Genomic DNA, 22,569 nt, shown 5'->3' with positions numbered 1-22,569 from the left:
CAATAATATGGACATGATCACTCTCTTCTCCCATGGGCTCCAAAAATGTTTTACAGAACTACAGGTAGCAAGACAAAATAAGAAAACCAATTGATAACTAGAAGCATTGTAGAAATTGAGATTCATTGTGCAAACTCATGGAAGCTTCCTTATCACCTGGTCCATTGTCCCATTGCTTAAACCCATTATGAAAAGTAAAAAAAAAAAAAAAAACTTTGTCATCTTCACCCGATGTCACAAATATGAAAAACATCACAACTATACAACATAGGAAGAAATGAACCATTGCAAAGATGAATCAATTAACTTATTAAATGTATAACATAAATTATTAAAATTTGGTTTTATCATAATTTGAAACTAATAGATCTCGGCTCCTCTCGATGAGGGTATCAATATTGCACAATGGAAAAGCAATCATCTCGTTTGTAATAGCTAAGAAAACTAATGAATGAAATGTGAATACATTGTCATTAATGGATTTATTTTCTCTTGTTATAAAATTAATTTACTATTCTCAGTGTTATCTTCGGTATATCAAAAAATTCTTTCAATATTTTACCAAATTTGCTCAAATTCAAGGGAAAACCCCCTAGGATTTAAATAATGTTCTAAATATAGAAATTATTGTCTAACTTTTAACAAATTTACCTAAATTCAACCGCAAAGCTTCCTCTGAAGGGTTGATTTAAGTAATTCAATAAAGAACAAAAGAATTCTATATAAATTTGCATCTCCTGAGCGTATTCTTGATTTCTTAAAGATTTGTAGGCCAGATTCACTGAGCACCGACTGCAAGCTCTTCCATAATTTGCCTCTACTAAAGCTTTAAACTCTCATGCACTTTTAAAGATTCTATGTCTCCTACAATTTAACAATTGTATCACACAATTTCTTCCATATTTGCTACAAATAAAGAAATCATGATGTGTAACAAGACAAGAAAATGATTACACGAAATTTTAAAGCAGAATTGGTTCCTTAATCTAAATAGGCATAATTTCTCTCGATTCACATATCTTACTCAATACATTGACGTCCTGAACGAATTCGCAAACAACACCAAACACTGAGGTACATGACTTGCATTATGTTAATCGGTTATAATTATTTTTATTTTAAAGATGAACAAGTTGAACGGTTGCACAAATCAAGGTTATGTTGATAGTTAACCCTATGGGATCTAATGGTGGAAGTGTTGAAGGAAAGTGTAACTAGGTTCGGTCTTCATAAATGTACTGTTGATATTTGTACTTATTCAAGAAAAAAATATATATTATTTTATAATATATGTCAACGAGTTTCTTGCTCATTGAAGTAGGTCTACCACATGTCAAAGTGTTATATGTGAGTCAAATAGTCAAAAGGAAAGGTTGAAGACCTTAAGGGCATGTTACACCTTGTATGAATATGTATTAGGGTCATAAGAAGTCCTCCAAGCATAGTCACAAGTCTCCTCCAAGCAATGGAACCATCAAGAAGCTCATTCAAGCATACAACTCCACCAAAGAACCATCCAAAGTCCACTCTAAAAGTCGGCCTACAAGCATTCAACCAAGTTGGCCTAAATGGAGGGACAATTCTCTATTTATAGAGGTTGTCCACTCCAAATAGAATGCACCAATTTGGCTCTGAAATCCCCAAGAGAAAGAGAACAAGAAGAACGAAGGAAGCCGAGGTAAAGGGTCTATTAGGGTAGCGTAATAAAGGAGGAAGTACAATGAAGATTAAGGGACTGTTTTCTAGGGTATACACAGTCACATGTGTGAGGAAATGAAGGATAGTTTGCGGCCATATTAGCAGTAAGATCACAACTCTATATTCCTCCTTGTTTGGGCTAGTAACTAGGCCTACAAGGCCTCCTACTCCAACTTGGAAGAAAGACACTCAAGTGAAGTTAAAAGGGTTGTTATAAGGCCCATTACAATCACATGTACGAGGGAAAGGAGGTTGCCTCTGTTGTCATAACAACCCTCCCATTACAGTCAGCCAAGTTAGTTAATTGGTGAAAATAAGAAAGGAACCATCATAGGAAAAGGGTCTCATTAAGAGCAAGTGCAACAACGTTTACTAACAAGTTGAAGAACGAAGTGCCAAAAGAAGGAGGACGAAGTACCGGGAAACGAAGTGCCAGAGTATGAGGTGCAAAAAAGGAGGGAAGACTTTACTTGTGCTTGGAGGATCCTCTTGTCAGGGGTTTAGGGTTTGGCATTGATCAATAGAAGCTTCAAGAAGAGAAATCCACTAAAGGGTTTTCCTCTCAAGAAAAGAGAGGTTTTGGCCCTGGTAGAGAGCCAACATCTGGTGTTCCTGTTTTTATGTTTTGATAGCAATTTGATGAAGTACACACATATGCTCTAATAATAATAAGAAGAAGAATAAGCTAATAAGAAAAGTAAAAAGACTCCACAAATTCTTATCAAGTAATGAATAATCACACTACACTAATTTGCCCTAGATTCTTCAACATGGTATCAGAGGGTAGGTGACACATCAAGGAAAGGGCAACTCAAGAATACTCATCAAGGAGAAGCATCTACAAATTTGAAGCATCAAGCCTGGAAGTCTCAAATCACTTTAAGGACAAGAAGGGTCTACAATCCATCATTCATCAAGAAGGTCTACAAATCTAGAAGAATAACCTTACATAATGGCACCTACAAAGAAGAGCATATTGGAGCAGGACCTACATCAAGCTACAAGTCTTCAAGCAAACCTCATCACCAAGCAAGTCCACTTGGAGAAGGCAACTTGAAGAACATTAAGATCCAGGGAAGACAAGCCATCAAGTCTTCAAGGAGGAAGTAAATCCATTACATCTCAAAATCTATCAAGTAAGTACATGTCCCCTTTTGAATATACATCAATGTCTTTTTGCAATGAAAGCAATAAATTGGTAAGTACCAATAACTTTCTTGCATGGAAGAAGAGGATTGATCTACTTGTCAAGGAGAATGAACTCCTAGAACATGTCAAAGGGAATATCACTATCCCTGCTAAGGAACAGATTCAAGCCTTAGCCAAGTACAATAAGGATGAGACAAGAGCTCAAAGGATTCTGATAGAATCAATTAAATACTTTCTCATTCCCTATGTCTCCAAATTTGAGACATTGAAAGAAATTTATGATAAGCTAGTAGAGCTATTCTCTGTATCCACAAATGGAGAAGTAATATCTCTAAGGAATGAATTGTACAAAATGAAGATAACAAAGGAAGGAATAGCTCCCTACTTCATGAAAATCTCTAAAATAAGAGATCAACTTCAAGAGTTTGAGGAAGTCATGTCTGACAAAGAGATGACAACTGTAGTACTCAATGCTCTACCTGAGGAGCAGGTAAATTTCCCATCAAGCATATATGCTAAGAAGGAAGCAACCACTCTCAGTGTATGCAAAATAGAGGAAACTAGACTTAAGGCAAAAGAAGATGTGGGATCAAAGGAGCAAGCACTTGCTACCATGGCAAAGAGAAAGGGTAAATTTGGCAAATTTGGTCCATGAAGAACAAACAAAAAATACATGTCCAAGATCCAATGCTTTGGATGCCAAGAATATGGACATTACAAAAGGAATTGTCCTAAGCTTAAGAAGGACAACAACAACAAAATAAAGTGGGAAGAAGCTCACATAACTCAAGAAGTGAAAGAAGAAGGAAAGAAGCAAATTAAGGAAGATCCTCCAGATCTCTACTATGACTAGGTCAAACTCTTTACTTCTAGACTTCTTTCAAATTTTTGAGTAGTGTAGGAGCATGTAGGAATAGAATAAAATTGCATGGCTAGAAACATCCTCTAGAATCTAAAAGCATGATGTACATAGAAGTTATAGATACTCATGAAGATGTAGCATTTATGATAAGAACAAAAATGCATAGAAATGTCTTCTAGAATATAGGAGCATGGCAGATATAGCTCAAGATACTCATGTAGAAGAAGCATACCTAGTATAGGACCTCATCCATGATGAAAAGAAACTTGATCATGCTTAAGAATCTTAGAAGACCTACATCATTAAAAGAAAGGAAAAAATTGCAGGGAAAGGATATTTAAGGTCCAGAAGGGTCATGGGCCAAAGCAAATGTCTCATTGGGAATCCCATTCATGGGATTCTAGAAAAGGATGATATGCAGGGAAGCTAAGATGAAGTAAGAAGGGTCACACCAAGGATGACCAAATGAAGCTAAGATGATTAAAGGAGAATCATGGTGAGGTATGTATGCATCAAAGTTTAGTCATGTTATCATTTGTATAATATTGAGCCATGGGATAGTTCTATAACATGATCAAGCATGAAATAATCTCTTTCACCAAAAACATGCTTGAAGGCATGAACCACGATGCAATGAAGGTCAAAAAAATCATATGCTCACATAAGGAGCATAAGATTGTTGAATAAGAAGCAAGAAGAAATGCTAACAAGTCCAGAAAGTAAGAAATGAAGGAATGCTCTAACAATAAGTATTAGATGGTTGACCTATCTAGCTGAGAAGAAGCAAATGAAGAAAGAGATCAAGCATATGAAGAACACCATGATCACCGAGAATCACTATCTGACAAAATTATTTGAAGATATCTCCAGAAAGAAGGCAGGACAACTCTGATAAAGGAAGAAAGGAACCTTGACACCTATGAAGGCCTTGGAGATATAAAAGGAGTAGATAATTGATTCTACTCTACAAAGATGTCATGATGAAGAAGTCATCCAAAAAAAGAAAAATCAATGTTGAAGAAATCTTAGGATGAAGTCATGATGGGCTACTAGGTCAAATCATGTAAACAAGCAAGTACATCGAAGCATCCATGAGAAGAATATTCCGAAGCATGGACAAGATGACAAAGGAGTAGCCAAGATGACAATAAAGCCAATTTCCACGAAGGAAACAATGACATGACAAACCAAGAAGGAAAATGATCAATGGATGGTGCCCTATCTAGAAGAAGTTCGAACAAAGACTTATTGACATCAAGAAAGGAAGGAGATCAAGTAGTTGAAGGACCCACGAAGAAGAACTTGTTGATGAATGAAAGAGTCCCTAGTTAAGAGGGACCTCTGACAGGTCCCTGATCAAGAGGGACCTCTGACAGGTCCCTGATCAAGAGGGAGTTTTGAATCACCCCTGATTACAAAGGAGTGACAATTGTGGTTTCCATTTCATGGGTCATGCACTAGACCAGGACTAACAACCGTAAGTCTAGATAAAGACCATGAATGGAAATGTAGACACACGATAAACACAATATTCTCGTCTTCACTTGGGAAGAAAGAATGGGAGGATTAGGTAATCATCTGGCATTTGATACTCTTTGAGGATGTGTAGGGCATCCAAGACAAGAGTAGGCAAGAGGACCAATATTCTTTGAGGGTTGGGAACCCAAGATAAGAATAGTCCTAGAAGGTCATACTCAGAGAACACCTGGGTGGGTATGTACCTTGAGAGACAATGATGAAGGTGTCTATAAATCATTGGTCTCGCCAGCATTGTAGCTCATGGTCTCGTAAAGAGATGGAGCTGTTAGTCAAGGCCTTGCACTATGACAATGCTGATGGATATGACGCTATAACAGATGGATTGCAAATCCGATTTATCTTATGTGAATTCTTCGAGATTGATAATAGCCAAACACCTTGTAATATTGTATGAATACCTCCCTAGTTAAGAGGGAGTGTTGAAGGAAAGTGTAACTATGTTTGGTCTTCATAAATGTACTGTTGATATTTGTACTTATTCAGGAAAAATAAATATTATTTTACAATATATGTCAATGAGTTTCTTGCTCATTGAAGTAGGTCTAGCATATGTCAAAGTGCTATAGGTGAGTCAAATAGTCAAAAGGAAAGGTTGAAGCCCTTAAGGGCATGTTACACCTTGTATGAATATGTATTAGGGTCATAAGAAGTCCTCCAAGCATAGTCACAAGTCTCCTCCAAGCAATGGCACCATCAAGAAGCTCATTCAAGCATACAACGCCACCAAAGAACCATCTGAAATCCACTCTACAAGTCGACCTACAAGCAATCAACCAAGTCGGCCTACAAGTCAGCCTAAATGGAGGGACAATCCTCTATTTATAGGGGTTGTCCACTCCAAATAGAACGCACCAATTTGGCTCTAAAATCCGCAAGAGAAAGAGAACAAGAAGAACGAAGGAAGCTGAGGTAAAGGGTCTACTAGGGCAGTGAAGTAAAGGAGGAAGTACAACGAAGATTAAGGGACTGTTTTCTAGGGTATACACAGTCACACATGCAAGGAAATGAAGGGTAGTCTGCAATCATATCAGCAGTAAGATCACAACTCTATATTCCTCCTTGTTTAGGCTAGTAACTAGGCCTACAAGGCCTCCTACTTCAGTGTGGAAGAAAGACACTCAAGCGAAGTTAAAAGGGTTGTTCTAAGGTCCATTACAGTCACACATGCGAGGGAAAAGGACATTGCCTCTACTGTCATAACAGACCTCCCATTACAGTCATCCAAGTTAGTTTATTGGTGAAAAGAAGAAAGGAACCATCATAGGAAAAGGGTCTCATCAAAGGTCTCTTATCTAGAGCAAGTGCAATAAATTCTACTAACAACTTGAAAGAAGAATGAAGTGCCGGAAGAAGGAAGACGAAGTACTGGGAAACAAAGTGTCAAAGTATAAGGTGCAGAAAAGGAGGGAAGAATTGACTTGTGCTTGGAGGATCCTCTTATCAAGGGTCTAGGGTTTGACATTGATCAATAGAAGCTTCAATCAGAGAAATTCACTAAAGGGTTTTCCTCTCAAGAGAAGAGAGGTTTTGGCCCTGACAGAGAGCCAACATCTGGTGTTCTTGTTTTTATGTTTTGATAGCAGTTTGATGACGTACACACATGTGCTCTAATAATAATAAGAAGAAGAATAAGCTAATAAGAAAAGTAAAAAGACTCCACAAATTGTTATCAAGTAACGAAGAATCACACTACACTACTTTGCCCTAGATTCTTCAACAGGAAGAACTCCCAATCGTCTAACAATGGATCTAAGGGTGAAGAGTGATACATAGTGGCATATGGGGGAATTCTTCTCAAAGAGAAATGCCTTATGGCGTAATTATGGGACTATAGATTTGTATTCATATTTAAGCAACATATTACTATGACTATGTAGATTTCTAAGATTAATCAAACTACTGTTAATAATAGCCCAGTTAATTTGTAAATAGTTTTTGTTGTGTTTTGAACGTGGTTACTTGGTTAAGAAATCTCGAACAATACTTCATATTTTCTCTACATAGTCATCATTGTTGTTTTTAATATATCCTCATACGTTTTTATAACTTTTAATTCTCTGTTCAAATAGAAATATATGAATTGTGCAGAGCTATCAATGGAATGGTTTAATAAAATATAACTCTTATGTTCTCGAGAACCTTGATTGTTCTTTAAAAACCTTAATTTCCTTAATTTAATTTGTTGTATAACATATACTACAAGAATACTACGTAGAGTGAAAGTGTGGAAACCATGCCCCTTTCTTCAAAACACATATCTTGGTCCTTATGCAATATCGTAAAAACACAACAGTGTTAACATCAAGCTTTTATATATATATATATATATATATATATATATATATATATATATATATTATTCATTGTATTATTTTAATAAGATATTTTCTTGTATTATTTTCTAGACAAAAACCAGGTCAAGACAATGTCCAAAAACCAAGAATAGTAATTGTTATCTATATAAACATCTACTATATCTAATTTTTAGAATCACAAATTTTCTTGATAAATTTATCTCATATATATACACATAATTTATTCATTATATTATTTTAATAAAACATTTTCTTATATTATTTTCTAGACAAAAACCAAAGTCCAAAAACCAAGAACAATAACATTACCACCACTTAATTCTGGTTATCTATATAATCATCTACTATACCTAGTTTTTGAGTGAAGTTTTCTCGACAAATTTATCCTTAGCAAAGTAACTACATGATAGCCATAAACTTGGTGACAGGTTTTAGATGGTGTCGTAAGTTTAGAAGAAATATAAAAGATTTGTTATGGTTTTAAACGAATAAATATAATGCTTCTATATATGTTTCAAATAAAGATAATGATACCTTGTTAGTACCATGTAGATTTCCCAATATCTCAATTTTCAATATGGAAGGCAAATAATAAAATATTTGATTAGGTATAAAAAATAATAATATAATTATAAATAATCAACTTTTTAATTTTTACCATTTTGATAATTTTTATTTTAAATTATCATGATGAAGAAATGGTTTTTAAAATTGTATAGATTTATCTTAATCATGGATTAAATGTGGAAAGATATTAAATGTTTTGAAGTGCAAATAGTTTTTAGAGTGTAAAATTAGAAAAAATGTTTGCAACTCAACATATTTGGTCTGTATTGCCCCTTGATATATTGGGGATAAAATGTCTCTATATATATCATTTTTACATGGTTGAAATTGTATTTTTGAATGCATAAATGAATTTTGTTTTTTTGTTTTTTGATCACTAGTAATACTCTCTCTATATATATCATTTTTACATGGTTGAAATTGTATTTTTGAATGTATATTTTTATTTTTATTTTTATTTTTATTAATAATATTTTTTAAATGCCACATGTTAATTTTATTTTAAGATTTAAATGAATTCTACATCTTGCTCTTATTATTTTTATTAGGAATTAATGAAACTTTTTTACTTTCAATTGTTTTTTTGGCATTGAAATATTTAATTATGATCCATACTAATATACGTAGTCTAACCTATAGTCGAAATGGCCTTTTTCATGACCAATTTTCAGGTTAGTTTTAATTAGATTTTCAAGGGTGCTGAATCCATTTATGCATTCAAAAATGTATTTTAAACAACAAAGGGTCCTGAAAATGAACCACACTGGCTGGTTCAAAACATGGCGACCAAATATTCTCAATGTGATTTTTTCCAAAAAAATTCATTAACAAAAAATCTTGAAATTATATAGCTGAATTTTGATAAATTATAATGAAAAACCTATTATATATATATATATATAATACTTTCACTTTATATACATATATATCGTTTCAACTAACCTTTACTAAAACGGTTGAATAGTACAGGTAATGTGAACACTGGTAGTAACATAAAACACGCTGATGATTGGTTATGTATAATAGTAAACCCATTGCACTTGAAGCTTACATAAATGAATGTGAACACTCGTAGTAACATAATATAAGCTGCTGATTGGCTATGGATAGTAGTAAACCCATTGCACTTGAATCTTACATAAATGTTGCCCTGTATAGAGATTCCACAATGACAGTTTATTCATATGATCTACATAACATACCAGGATAGTTTGATTACTAGTATAGCTTGGTTAGTTTAAGAAATAAATTAGTTTGTGTAGATATTTAAATATTTTATTTAAGTGTTTTGAAATATATTTTTTTAAAGTTTGGTAGGATTTTATTTTTATCATGTCTAACTTCTCACCCCAATCAGAGGGATAGCACAAGATTTGAATCCAAGCTTTTGGTTCAGTGAGACTTTATTTCCATGGCCATTGTGAAATTGAGTTACCCCAAGTGGATCGTTTTGAAACATTTTTAAAAAGTATAAGAATTATACATCTCTCACGATCAAAAGTGAAAATATAAGAATTTTTTACCTTTAGTTACTTTATTCCCCTCTAAAGTTAATATAAAATTACTATACTTCATATGGATACCAACATATTTTATTTATGGTTATGAGTGAGATTGAAATATTTTTACCATATCTCCTACACATTATTCTTTTTTGTTTTTTGTTTTTTTTGTTTTGTTTTTGTTTTGTTTTTTTGTTTTGTTTTTTTTTATTATGGTGGATATTGTTCTTTTTATTTAGATAATATTTTAATTTTCTTTTAAAATAAATACATGCCAACTTTACATTGAACATGAACACAATTACACATAACCTTCATACTGGGTTGTAGAATGTGCCTCTTAGCATGATAATTGTAAATTTTTTGTAATTCCATTTTATATTATTTTTAATATCGACTAATAGAAAAAGGCAAAAACATTAACTAGTAATCCTACTCCTAAATCAAAGTGGAATTACTTATTCACGAAATTACACTTATCTTCAATGAAGACATGAGGAAAAGAAAGAAAACATGGGTGAGGCAAAACAACAAATGGATGCAAAAATAAAATATTTACCTCAATGCCTGTCCCACAAATAGCAAGGAGTTAAAGAAAATTGTTATGGAGAAGTTTTGTAAGCGTACGCGGGGAAAAGAGTTAGGTATAAAGAAGTATTATGTTCAGGAATTCAACCCCACTTGCGATCTCCAACAAAAAGAATACATTGGAGCTATCATTCCGTGGAGAGCAAAGATTCTTATTACTCAATTAAGAACTAATTCACACCAACTTCGATGTGAAACAGGACGGTGGAAAAGACCTAAAGAAGCTTGGGAAGAACATGTGTGTACTTTTTGCACCTTTGGGGCAGTGGAATAAAAAAACATTTCATTTTGGAATGTGATGCTTTCACAGATGTCAGAGACAATTATAACAATATGTTAACATCGATCCCTTGGCATTGTTTGTTTAGTGAGGGAACTATTAGAAGGTTGGGTCAGTTGTAACAACCCTGGGTTAAAAGTTCATGTAATAAAAGTTAATAAAGGCAAAAATAAACGAGACACGTATTCCAAGTTGAACATTAGGCAAAGCATCATAGTGGGCATCACTTGTTGTTGATTATGGCTAAGGGAAATTGGCAAAGGCATTGACAAAGGCTTTGAAAAGACAAAAAAACATTATTGGCATTTCATTTATGAAAATAAAGGAAAATAGGAGAAAATGAAGGTGAAAGGTCACAAGTTGCATGTGAGGAGGAAATTGAGGAAAATAGAGGGAAAATGAAGAAATTAGAGGCATCAATAATAAAAAGGCATCAAAGCATCAGTTTGAGGCCTTTTGTCAATTTAGTTTTGGAATTGGTTTCAGAGAGAAAAAGAGAACCAAGAGGAGGAGGAAAACAAGGACAAGCAAAGGAAAGCAAGGATCTATCAAGGATCAAGCAAGGAAGAGTTGGAACAAGTGACTTCAACATGAATACTTGCAAGTAATAGGTTACAGGTGTGATTTCCTAGCTGGTTTTGGCATGCATGGTACATGCATGTGTGTATTTGGTTCATATGTTATCATTAGCATGGGGTTTTCCTGGTTGGACAGTGGTTTCAACCTTGCCTTGCCATTTTCGGATAGTCATGGTGTGATGAGATTCATTCTTGATTGAGCTTTGGATTGCTGGAAGGTTTTGGATTTGGGTGAGGCGGTCTCAGGAAAATCCCAAGGGTTGGGGGTGGAGATGGTTTTCTTTGGGAAGCCCTCAACAAGTGGGTGGAGATAGGAAAATACCTCAAGGGATGGTGAAAGAATTATGAGGCATCTAAGCTTGGTTTGGTTTTGTATTCTCGAGATCAGTTTAGGTGCGATCATGGTAGTGTGAGGGTGGAGGTGGTTTAACCTTTAGATTCCCTTGGTTGTTTATGTATTGATTTATCCCATGAAATCCCATATTCATACTTGGAATATGGCATGGGGGTGATTAGTTGAAAGGAGGATTTGGTTCAACCCAATCTATGGTCAGGTGGTATGTGGAAGTCCCCAATTTGGTTGACTTTGCATATGTTCATAAGAGCTAATTTCCTCTTGTATTTTATGAGTAAATGTACTTGTTATGATGCAACTTTGATGGTTGTTCTATCATTGTTATTATTATGGTTATATGTCGATTATAAGCATGGTTTTATAACATATTCTAGTTATGGCTCTTAACATGAATTGATTGGTAAATGAATGGTTATTAAATGCATGACCTAATAGATGTTATTGCAGCTATTGTGAGAGGGCATTAGACCTTCTTGATGATTCTAAGATAAGTTTCAGATCTCTTTGTTCAGATATGCATTCATGGCCTGTAGATTTCATGTTCCCCATGTGTTTGACAGAATTACTGTCATGGTTTTGCCTGGTTAGGTCAAGTTTTTGTCTAAGTTTTGTGTTAATGTATTTTTCCTAGTGCCATTTATCATTCTAGAAAGTTATATTAGGTTTTGGGTAGAGGTCTAGATCCTAGCCCTTAAAAAGTGGCTCAGATTCCAGAGTTGCATGCAGAAAACTCAGAATTCTAGACTGCAGTCGTTGGGAGGCAGGGTTATCCATGCGACTGGAGGGTTACAGTCACTGGCTTTCCTTGTTATGCAAGCGATTGGGAGTCCAAATCACTTAAAAAGCAAGTTGGCTTAGGGTTTGGGCACCTGGAGTGGTTGTTTAGTTCCTGTGGGCCTTGTAGCTCTCGAGGAAGGTCAGTAAAGCTTTGGTTGGTTGATTCCACTTCCTTAACTGTACTTAGGAGGTTGAGTCATGTCATAGTATCCCTCTGCTCATGTTTACCCCGACAAGCTGGTGAAAGTGGGTAAATGTGGGAGGTCGCGTTACATCAGCTCATCATCAATTTGAATAAGAAAATGATTGAATCGCAAAAGGCAAAAAATAGGGAGGTTGGTGGTCCCATAGGCTATTTTTAGTCTCATGTATGTTAAAATATCATTCACACTGGGGTGTAGAAAGTGCCTCTCAGCACAATAATTGTAGAATTTTGTAACTCCATTTTATATTACTTTTAATATTAACTAATAAAAAAGGCCAAAACATTACCTAGTAACCCTACTCCTAGATCAAAGTGGAATTACATATTCACAATGCCATTTAAAACCCTAGTTGGTTGTTTTGGTACCATGCCAATGCCACATTATATACTCATTTAAGAGCTCTACATCGTTTACTTTTTTCAAGAGATTAACTTTTCATTTTACTAGATTTGAATGAGAAAATAACAACTATTTCATCCAACCACCCAAACTAAACCCAATCAACAGATTTATGAAATTATTATTTTCAATATAAAAAAAAATTCAATACACTTAAATACCCTAATATAATTTAATTTCACAATATTATCATTTGATATTTGCACCTCTATCTTATCCAAAATGATTTAAGTTAAAAATAACTATTTGCTAGCATATTTAGACTATGACACATGCACAACATTTTTTTAAGTTAAAAAAATCTATTTGCTAACATATTTAGACTATGACCCATACACAAAGTAGCATATTTAAACTATGACCTATACACAAAGTAACAATATTGAAATGACATTCTCAACCAAATTTTATAATAATAATATTATTATTATTATTTATTATATTCAAACGTATACACTCTTCAACATGTTATTCTTATACACTCTAATAATAATTTTTTATCCTTCTAATAACAAGATATCTACTAAAGTATTGAGAGGTGTTTCCCTTTTAATAACAAGGCATCTACTAAAGTGTTAAGAGGCAGGATTATCACGATTAAAATATACTTTTCCTTTTTAATAACAAGGTATCTACTAAAGTATTAAGAAGCAGGATTATTACGATTAAAATATACTTCTTTTAGAGACTAAAAAACTTTAACAGTATTTGATATTTACAAATGATTTGACATTGAATATGTTCAAATCAACTATCTCACTTACATATTTAAACTTAAGTCAATATATACACTCTTGAATCCATAACAAAGTATGTTCCAATGTATACATTCATGTCAATTGTAAATTACTTAAATATTAAATGTGTGAATAAACCATCTCACTTATCTAATAAAATGGAAAATGGAACTCTGTATATATGTATATCTCAATTTATATATTCAATATCATCACACTTATCATTTATAAATAATTAACCCCTCAATATATATCCAATGTATACATATTTAAACTCAAGTTTGTTTGATTTTTTTTTCCCAAAAAAACGCTGATTTTATTATAAAATAGTACATTTGGATACCATATGTTAGCATCATATTACTACATAGGTTATAGAAATATAGTAACCTAGTATATTATATAAAAAAAGACTAGTTCAGTGTTTTACAATAAATGGCTGTGTACACATATATCTTTTAATGTTCCAAAAACAATTATGAAGAAAGAAACATATAACAATGAATAGTTATTTAAATCAAAATAAAAAAAAAACACAAATTTTCAAATTCCTTACGAGCATCAATATGATGTGGACGTAGCAGAAAAACAAAAACAGTGTCAATTGCAGTGAAAACAAAAGCTCAAGGGAAAGGCATAAAACTAGCATCTATCGAGCATCCATCCACCTCCAGAGTGATATGAAACCCATCAATGGAGGCAAGTAGACCCTGTGTAGACAAGACATCCGCAACAGTATTGTGCACTTTGTGGATGTGTTGTATAGTGACTCTTGAAAGTGTATCCTGTTGGTATGTGATGTTCAGAGCCAAACATGTAGATAGGGGTGTGAAATAATGAAGGTGCCCAATGCATGATTAATGATGACCTGAGTCTCCATATATACTTAAATTGTGTATATCTAAAAAACCTACAAACCAGAACAACCCCAAAATGCCATAGCCTCCGCCTTCATATTAATTCTACATCCTCACTATATCCTATACCATATGTCATATTCCATACAAATCCAAATAACACATCCGCATCTACCTCTCTCTTCAGCTCCATAAAATAACCAGCAATATTTACACTTTTAAACCCATAACAAAATATATCTTTATTTTATATAAATTCTAAATTACTCGTAAATGCTTTATATTAAATATGTGTAAATAAACCATGTCACTTTTATTTTTATATATATATTCATGATGATGTATATTCCAATGTATATACACCCTCAACCCCATAACAATGTATTCCAAATGTATATACTCTTCAGAACACAATGCTTATTGCATGTCATTGCCCTGCCAATTGTCACCAATACAATCCAACACAAGTTCAAATATCATCTCTCGACGTGCGCCTAAATAGTTCCTCTTCATTTGAACACTCCCATGGACGCTTCAACCTCTTCTGTATATAGGTGTCGCAATACACTTGTCCTTGTCATCCGGGTGGCGTTTGCCCATACGAAGGAAGTTTAAAGCAAGTGGGTGTGTGACATATATTAGAGATGCCTTTTCGATTTTCTATTTTGGCAATCGGTTCAGCTTCCTGAGGGCGAAACGTTTCTTCGACACAGAAATCTTGGAATTCATCTGCTTAAATCGCTGCCCGTCTTTTCCCGGACCGTGTTCCCACACCATCCGATCACGTATGTATGTTTGTTTTTTATTTTCTCAGGGTCTATTCCATTCTGTGATTCTTTTTCAACGGCTGAGAGGGGGTTTTCAGGCATTCTTTAGGGTTTCGTGTTGAGGAGTGAGAGAGAGATAATGTCGTCTCCCAATTCCAATCCTAATTCGAATTTGAGGAAGCCCGTGTTTACCAAGATTGATCAGCTTCGACCGGGAACTTCCGGCCACAATTTGATAGTGAAGGTAACAAGTGCCAAGATTGTGCTTCAGAAGGGCCGTCCTGACAGCCAAGTACGTCAAATGCGAATCGCTGAATGTTTAATTGGCGACGACACAGGCATCGTTATTTTCACGGCCAGAAACGATCAAGGTACCCTCTTTACCTACCTCTGACATTTGCAATATCTTTATTATTATTATTATTTGTTTTCACCCGACGTATGTTGCCCTTTGTTTGTATTTTACAAGTCATATGTGCTCAAAGGTATGTCGTGATGAGGCACTCGCTTATATAAAATGGAATCAGAGATAGTTGTTGGTTTAGAACCGTGGATTATAAGAATTCGTATGAACCATGATGTAAATGTGATTGAAATTGCAAGGAAGTTATAGCTAGTATATTATTGGCCTTTTACATATTGCTACATATTTTGTTAACCATTCTAGGGAGATTCTAATTATGGCATTGCTTATGAGGGTTTCTGGATAAAATTTTATTCACGAGAGAAGTGAGGGAAATTACCTGTCAATAACTTCCCTGGATAACACTCTGATAAAAAATTGGAAAACGCATCCAACTTGTTCCCCGGATATATTTATATAGATACATCCAGACAGTACTGCAACTCATTCAGTTCTACACAGCAACGGTCAATTCAGAGGGAAAGTTAATAGTTACTATATTATTTACATATCACCACATTTTTTATCAATAATTTCAGAGACAATGCTTGGAAGGGTTTCTGGTATAGTGTGTATGTACAAGAAATAGATAATGCATATACACACAGCATTGCATCTTACTTAACGCTCCGAGTCAATCTATTCTAAAAACATTTTTGTTTTAATCAATCAAACTTGCGTCTGAGTTATGCAGTACTTCACAGCAACCATCAATTCAAAGGGAAAGTTAATAGTTAGTATATTTTTTACATATGGCAACATTTCTTTTAATCAATAATTTCAGAGACGATGCTTGGAAGGGTATCTGGTATAAAGTATGTATGCACTAGAGGAATGAAGGAAATTATCCGTCAGTCACTTCCCTAACTGGATATCATAAAAAGTAGATAATGCATCCACCTCCTCCTGGCGACATACACACACAGCAATGCATCTCAGTTAACACTCCGTAGCAATATATTCCAAAAACATTTCGTTTTAATCAATCAAGCTTTGCCTCTCTCGTTCCACCAGCCAACGAAGCTTCTAAATCTTTGTTCAAATGTTGATATAATGTTCTTTCTTCAAGAACCCACAACCAGCATGTGGAATGTATCCATAATTTTTTTTGTCCGGACTCCGAACGCACTTTTATGTCTAACTTGTCCATCAATTTTGATGGCCTGTTATTTTCTTTTATTGACTTGGTTTTTTATACTTGCATAATAACTGCATGTAAGTTATGATAATTGGGTTAAATTGATTCAGGATTTCATATTAGATGTCTCATTGCTGATTCGATCGGGAGGTGCGTTGGTGTGTAGCTCATTTTAATAAATAAAATAAAACCAATCTAGATCTCCCACTCCTGGATCTTTTAATCACCGATAAGGATAAAATTCCTTTGAGGTGTGAATGCCATGGTGCAGAAACTTGAAAGGTTTTCACCCAGAATGATGTGATCACTCATACCACTCCTGGATCTTTTAATCACCGATAAGGATCAAAAATTCCTTCGAGGTGTGAATGCCATGCAATGCCATGGTGCAGGAACTTGAGGAAAGGATTTCACCTAGAATGATTTGATCTCTCATCTCTCATAGTGCTTGATAGATGCAGGTTTAAAATGGATTTACACTAATATCATTCAGTGTGGTCCACATAAAAGATGAATTTGTTGTTTTTTTTCTACTTTCCAATGCAGACTTTCACCTAGAATGATTTGATCCCTCATAGTGCTTGCATCTAATTGATCCCTCATAGTGAATTCGATCCCTCATAGTGCTTGATAGATGCAGTTTTGAAATGGATTTAGACTGGTGTCATTAATTATCGTCTGCATAAAAGTTGAATTTATTTGTTTTTTCTACCATCCAGTGCATGACCGGTGCCCCCAAAACTTGACTCAAAATATATTGGACTCTTATATTTTCTAGTCTTCCCATAAACATCTATAGGTAGTTATTTCTATCGCTACTAAAAATATTAGAAAGATGATAAACTCCAAAGTAGTTTTGAATCAATTCAGTTTTGAATCTTTATATCCAGCATTCTCTATTTTGTATTATTGTGACAACGTTTATGGCATACTTTGATATGCATTTGCTGTGAAGCGTGTCCTTGTTTTATTAACTTACTTTTCCCGGCATTTCATTAGATTTTAATGCAGATAGGTTTGGTTATCGTATTTGTTTTTTCTGACTATTTCAAATACATTTTCTAGTATTGACTGCAAATTCTCTAAATTGTTTTTTCTGACATTGTTGTATTGCTTGGTTTACTGCTTTTGTTCTCATTTGGTAGTTTTTGCATGTTTTGACAGTGGATCTTATGAAGGAAGGGTCTACAGTCATCTTGCGCAATGCTAAGATCGACATGTTTAAAGGTTCAATGCGACTTGCTGTTGATAAATGGGGTAGGATTGAGGTGACTGAGCCTGCGGAATTCTCCGTGAAGGAGGAGAATAATCTCTCTCTTGTGGAGTATGAGTTGGTCAATGTTCAAGAAGACTAAAACTTATAATTCTGCACAGTGAGGGGTGCAATGCATCCCCTGCATTTCTAATTAAATGTTCACTTAGTAGGCAAATGCAAAACATGGAATGGACAGTAAGCGATAATACTGGTAATGGGTGGCAGTTTCAGCTTATTTTTGATTTGATCACAAATTCCCCTTCATAGAAAACAATGAAATATGGTGAGAATCTGGGCAACAACATGCTTGGCCTTGCTATCTCAAGATTCTCATTAGAACACTGACTTGCTTTCAGTGAAGGTTAGTTAGCTTGGGTTGGGGGCAGCCTGTTTTCTACTGTGGTATATGGGAGATGCATCTTTTGTGTCATACTTCAAAATGCTTATGGTAATAGTTAGGTTATCCACTTTTTCTTGGGATGTCAGCTTTTAGTCTTTGCTTAGATTTCATTGTACAGAATACCTGATGTTACAGTACACTAATAGGCACAAATCAAAATTACTTGTAATACAACCGATTTTCGTTCACTTAATTCTGAAACTTTGGTCTACAGCCAATTTTTGGATCATTTGTTTGCAGAGATGGTATGCAATTCTATGTGCATTCTTATATTTAGTATTTTTAATTAATTGGTTGAGGTTGCCTTTGTGAGTTGTCTTTTATCATTTAAAAGTTTGGAAGTTATGGAATTCTTGATTCTTTATGAATGGCTGTTAGACTGGTTAAATTTTTCAATTAATGTTTTACAGACCTAAATAATGGGCTTTTCTTTTCAAAGAAATCTATAACAATCCATAGACACTATTTGGCAGGTCTGAATAGTAGGCCTTTTCTTTTAACGAAGAGATATCTATGGAATCGTAGACACAGTCATCTAAATCGAGGATCCTTACATTGGAAATTTACATTCCTTTCCCAAACTGGATGGTAAACCTGGATTATAGTATAGTTTTTGTACACATAATTTCCCAAAGATGAGATTCCATGTGGTTGTCCAATCATCTCCAATGCAAAATATTTTTTTCCCTTAGGTATGAAGCATATTTCCATTGCCCCTGATATTTTTAATCCAAATTTGAAATTTCCTAAAATAAAAAGTCATGCTAATCTCTTAGCAAGATGGTCATTGTATACCCTATGCTGTCTGCTGCCCCAACCTCGAACACGGAAGGAGCTTACTTGATTAAGCAGCATATGATGACATGTTAATGTGGCACACGGGGCTCTTAGGTGATAGGTTTAGGATTGGTGCCAACAACTAAGGAGATAAAAGAGATGATTGGGGTTAGCTGACGGCTTTGATTATATGTAAAAGTGGAACTATCCACCCGTGGGGCCATTAAATGCCTCTGCGTTGACACAATTTGTTGTCACTATTGTCGTGCGTTTTGAAATCTAAAACAGAATATTTTTCGATTCGTTGTTAATGCAAAATCTCGGTTTGTAGTATAGGTGGGCAGTACGTATAATCCATGAAGCGCATGATCTGTAAAGAATTAAGAGCACCGTTTATGGTTTAACAGAAGTAATCAGAAGATTCTTGTCTTCCAATCTGAAATGGCTGCGGCTAAAGAAAGGAATCAGCCATGAAAAGCAGATCACTGCATAATCAGTTATGAGAAAGAAGTGCATGGTATAGAGGCATCTTTTTCCATTTTACAAGAATTGGATTACCAAGAAATATAAAACAGAGAGGAAACCTTCTGAGAAGTGCAATGGACCAATGAGTCTGAGAGTGAGAGTACCTCTTGGTACCCCTATTCCATATTTTCGAGTTGCTTTGTTTTCTTTTTTTTTAGACAAAGATCGGGTGCTATATATTAATCTGAAAAAAGAAGGCAGATTGCCATACATAAGATGCTTCAAGAGCGTTTTGAATCCAAGGAATCACAAAACAGATTCTTTCCTTGATTCTGACTTTAGTTTGACTGCTCCTAGTGCTACTTATACTACTATAGATTTCTATAAACTGGCGGCCCCAAAATTTACATCTGCAACACATTACTAATCAATCTCAATATTGCTTATCTTCCTTGCTGTTGATCCTTCTGGATCCTGGTCAGTTGCTATCGGCTTTGCGCTGGAGGAGGATGTCGCATCTTTCTTTTCCATCATGTATTTGAGTATTGAGATTCTTTCTTCTGCATGACTACATCTATTGCTCAAATCACTGAACTGCTCATGAAGGGAGTGTACCCTGTGTAAAAAGAGAGCCATCTCCGCTCTATATTTGTCGTGGAGGATTTTACATTGGTCTTCAAGCCTGGTTTCTAAGCTACGCACTTGATCCTCCAACGCTCTCTGTTGAGCTCGAACTTCTTCAAATTCGGCTTGCAGATCCCTGCAGTGAAAACATTGCTCCTCCATTGTGCCCTTTGAGTGGTTGTTGGCACTACGTCTTTGCTTATCTCCGTGCCTCTGAGGATTTATCTTGCTGTTAGTGAGAGCAGCACTGCTCTCAAGGATGCTAAAAGAACTTGGGTGTAGATGCTCGGACTGACAGAGAGTAACACAGATAGCTTGGTGAGACTCAGCTGGGATTCCGCTCTGGAGCCTACGAGAATAAGTTCCAACTGTGGGATGTTGAGGCTGCATACCGGGAATATATAAAGGATTTCCCTGAATGCGGTGATGGGAGAGGGAGCAACGCATCCCAATGTTCCTCTGCGCCTTCCGACACATATCTTGATCAAAATCTTGTGTTTGATGGCGAGGACGATTTACTTCTTTGTGAATCCTGGTTCCCATGCTTTGATCAGATTGCCTGATCGGGTTTCTGATGCTATTCCTTTCGACCTTATCTATTCTGTCCTCTGCTCTGCTGATTTGCCTGCAGTTGCGGATTCTATTGGTTACGGTGCCCCATGTGCTGACTATGTGCGCGTTCCTCATGGCAATGGTTGGGTGGTCAAGATATCATTGCAGCTGAGTTGGCCTTTGGGGCGTTCACAGGCCTTGTTGGCATATTTATCAGCATCTTTATTGAGTCCCCTTAGGATATGATAATAACGGGCTTCCTCCAACATGTCGTGTAGTATCTGGTTTCTGCTGTTGATTTGTTGCAATAGAGTATTTGGCGTGCTCAGCCTTTGCACCATGAGCCGAATTATGATTGCGGAGTCGCTAAAGACAATCACCTTCTTGATTCCCAGCTTGATCAGCTGGGTGAGTCCTTGGAACAAGGCCAGTCCCTCAGCCCTGTTGTTGGAAAGTTCACCCAGCCCCCATTCGAAATGCAAGATAGACTCTCCATTAGCATTGCATATGTGGCCCCCTGCGCCTGCTAGGCCGGGATTTGATTTTGAAGCGCCATTGAAAAATAGGTAGAAACTATTGCAATTGCTAAGCCAGAGAGCAAATTCTTCTTCTTTGGGCCTCAGTTTCCAAACATTAGTTGGCTCCTTCGACTGCAAATTTTCTTTTCTTGGATCCTGGTCGCTGATAATGCAACCATGTCCATAATTGATCAAATTTCTTTCTTCTACACTGTAGTTGATGACCTCGATTTTGCCTTGGGTGCGGGCTGTAACAGCTTCCACCGCTAAGCTCTTGGCTTTGTGACACATGATTCTAATGTTGTGTCCTTTGTCTGGAAAAACCTTCTTATTTCTGGCTAACCAGATACTCCAAAGAAGAGTTAAAGGTATTGTGTTCCATATCCGCTGTGTTAATTTGCTCTTCCTGCTTTTCCAAGGGCAAAGTTTCTTCCAATTGTAGACTGTTTCTACTATAGATGCTTTTGGATCCCATGTGACTTCCCCAACTGAGGCCATGTCTTTCCAACAATTTACTACTACTTTGCAATCTATGAACAAATGTTGCATTGTTTCTTCTGCTTGGCAACAGTTTGGGCATCTGGAAGGGCCCATAATGCCCCTTTTTTTTAAGTTTTCAGCTGTAAGGATCTTTCCTTTCAAGAGGAGCCAGAAGAAGAATTTGACTTTCGGGGGGGCTTCCGCTCTCCAGACCAATTTCCAATGGCTCCAGATGGCCTGTGGATAGGCTCTTTCACACAATTGGTGATACCCTGCTTTAGCTGAGTAAGAGGTTCCCGTAGGATCCCAGCGATAACTGTCTTTTTTCCCTCTTTGAATTGGAGCTTTACTGTGCAGATGGTTCTTTAGTGCGAGGACACTTGTTTCTAGATCCCTGGGGTAATCTGGTAGAGTCCAGCCTGTCCAAGCTTGAGAGGGGTTTCCCCATTGCGTAATTTGAGATAGACACCAGATTCCTTTGCTGTTCAACCAGTTTATGGCTGGAATTGCATCTATGTTGGATCCGATGGGGCGCTGTCCTAGAATTCTGTCATTGGAGATGCTTATGCTGTTCCCCCCTCCTGGGACTTTTGAGATGTGTTGGACCATAAAGGGAATGATTTTTTTGCATAATTTCCATATGTTGGAGCTGTCTCTGTTGGGGATATTGGTATCCAAAAGCTGGAGCCTATTGCTGTCCAGATACTTGGCTTCTAGAACTGATTTCCACCAAGCTGTGTCTCCTGAAATTAGCCTCCAAATAATTTTAGCCCCAAGAGCT

At 35.7% G+C, this 22,569-nt stretch overlaps 1 protein-coding gene across 3 annotated transcripts; it reads left to right on the top strand.

Moving 5' to 3' along the window:
• The first annotated feature begins 14,963 nt into the window (after window positions 1-14,963).
• LOC149204105 (uncharacterized protein At4g28440-like) lies at window positions 14,964-18,601 on the top strand. 3 transcript variants are annotated; one of them, XM_089394643.1, is made up of 3 exons: window positions 14,964-15,194; window positions 15,286-15,547; window positions 17,882-18,601. In XM_089394643.1, the coding sequence occupies exons 2-3, from the start codon at window positions 15,316-15,318 to the stop codon at window positions 18,070-18,072; spliced, it is 423 nt and encodes a 140-aa protein (XP_089250769.1). In that variant the 5' UTR covers window positions 14,964-15,194; window positions 15,286-15,315; the 3' UTR covers window positions 18,073-18,601. The 3 variants fall into 3 exon arrangements, with proteins under 3 accessions (XP_089250769.1, XP_089250767.1, XP_089250768.1); XM_089394642.1 differs by having other exon boundaries at window positions 14,965-15,194; window positions 15,275-15,547; XM_089394641.1 differs by having other exon boundaries at window positions 14,964-15,547.
• The last annotated feature ends 3,968 nt before the right edge of the window (window positions 18,602-22,569 follow it).

This window comes from Pinus tabuliformis, chromosome 1_2, assembly GCF_031772625.1.
Source record: "Pinus tabuliformis cultivar Carrire ecotype Pingquan chromosome 1_2, CPIR1, whole genome shotgun sequence".
NCBI lineage: Eukaryota > Viridiplantae > Streptophyta > Pinopsida > Pinales > Pinaceae > Pinus > Pinus tabuliformis.
Note: the sequence above shows the minus strand (reverse complement) of the source record. Positions and strands in the feature narration are given on the sequence as shown.

Excerpts from the sequence above, each read along its gene's own strand:
- LOC149204105 (XM_089394643.1), top strand. The coding sequence starts at position 15,316 with ATGTCGTCTCCCAATTCCAATCCTAATTCGAATTTGAGGAAGCCCGTG. Across the intron at positions 15,548-17,881 it reads CACGGCCAGAAACGATCAAG|TGGATCTTATGAAGGAAGGG; the intron begins GTACCCTCTTTA and ends ATGTTTTGACAG.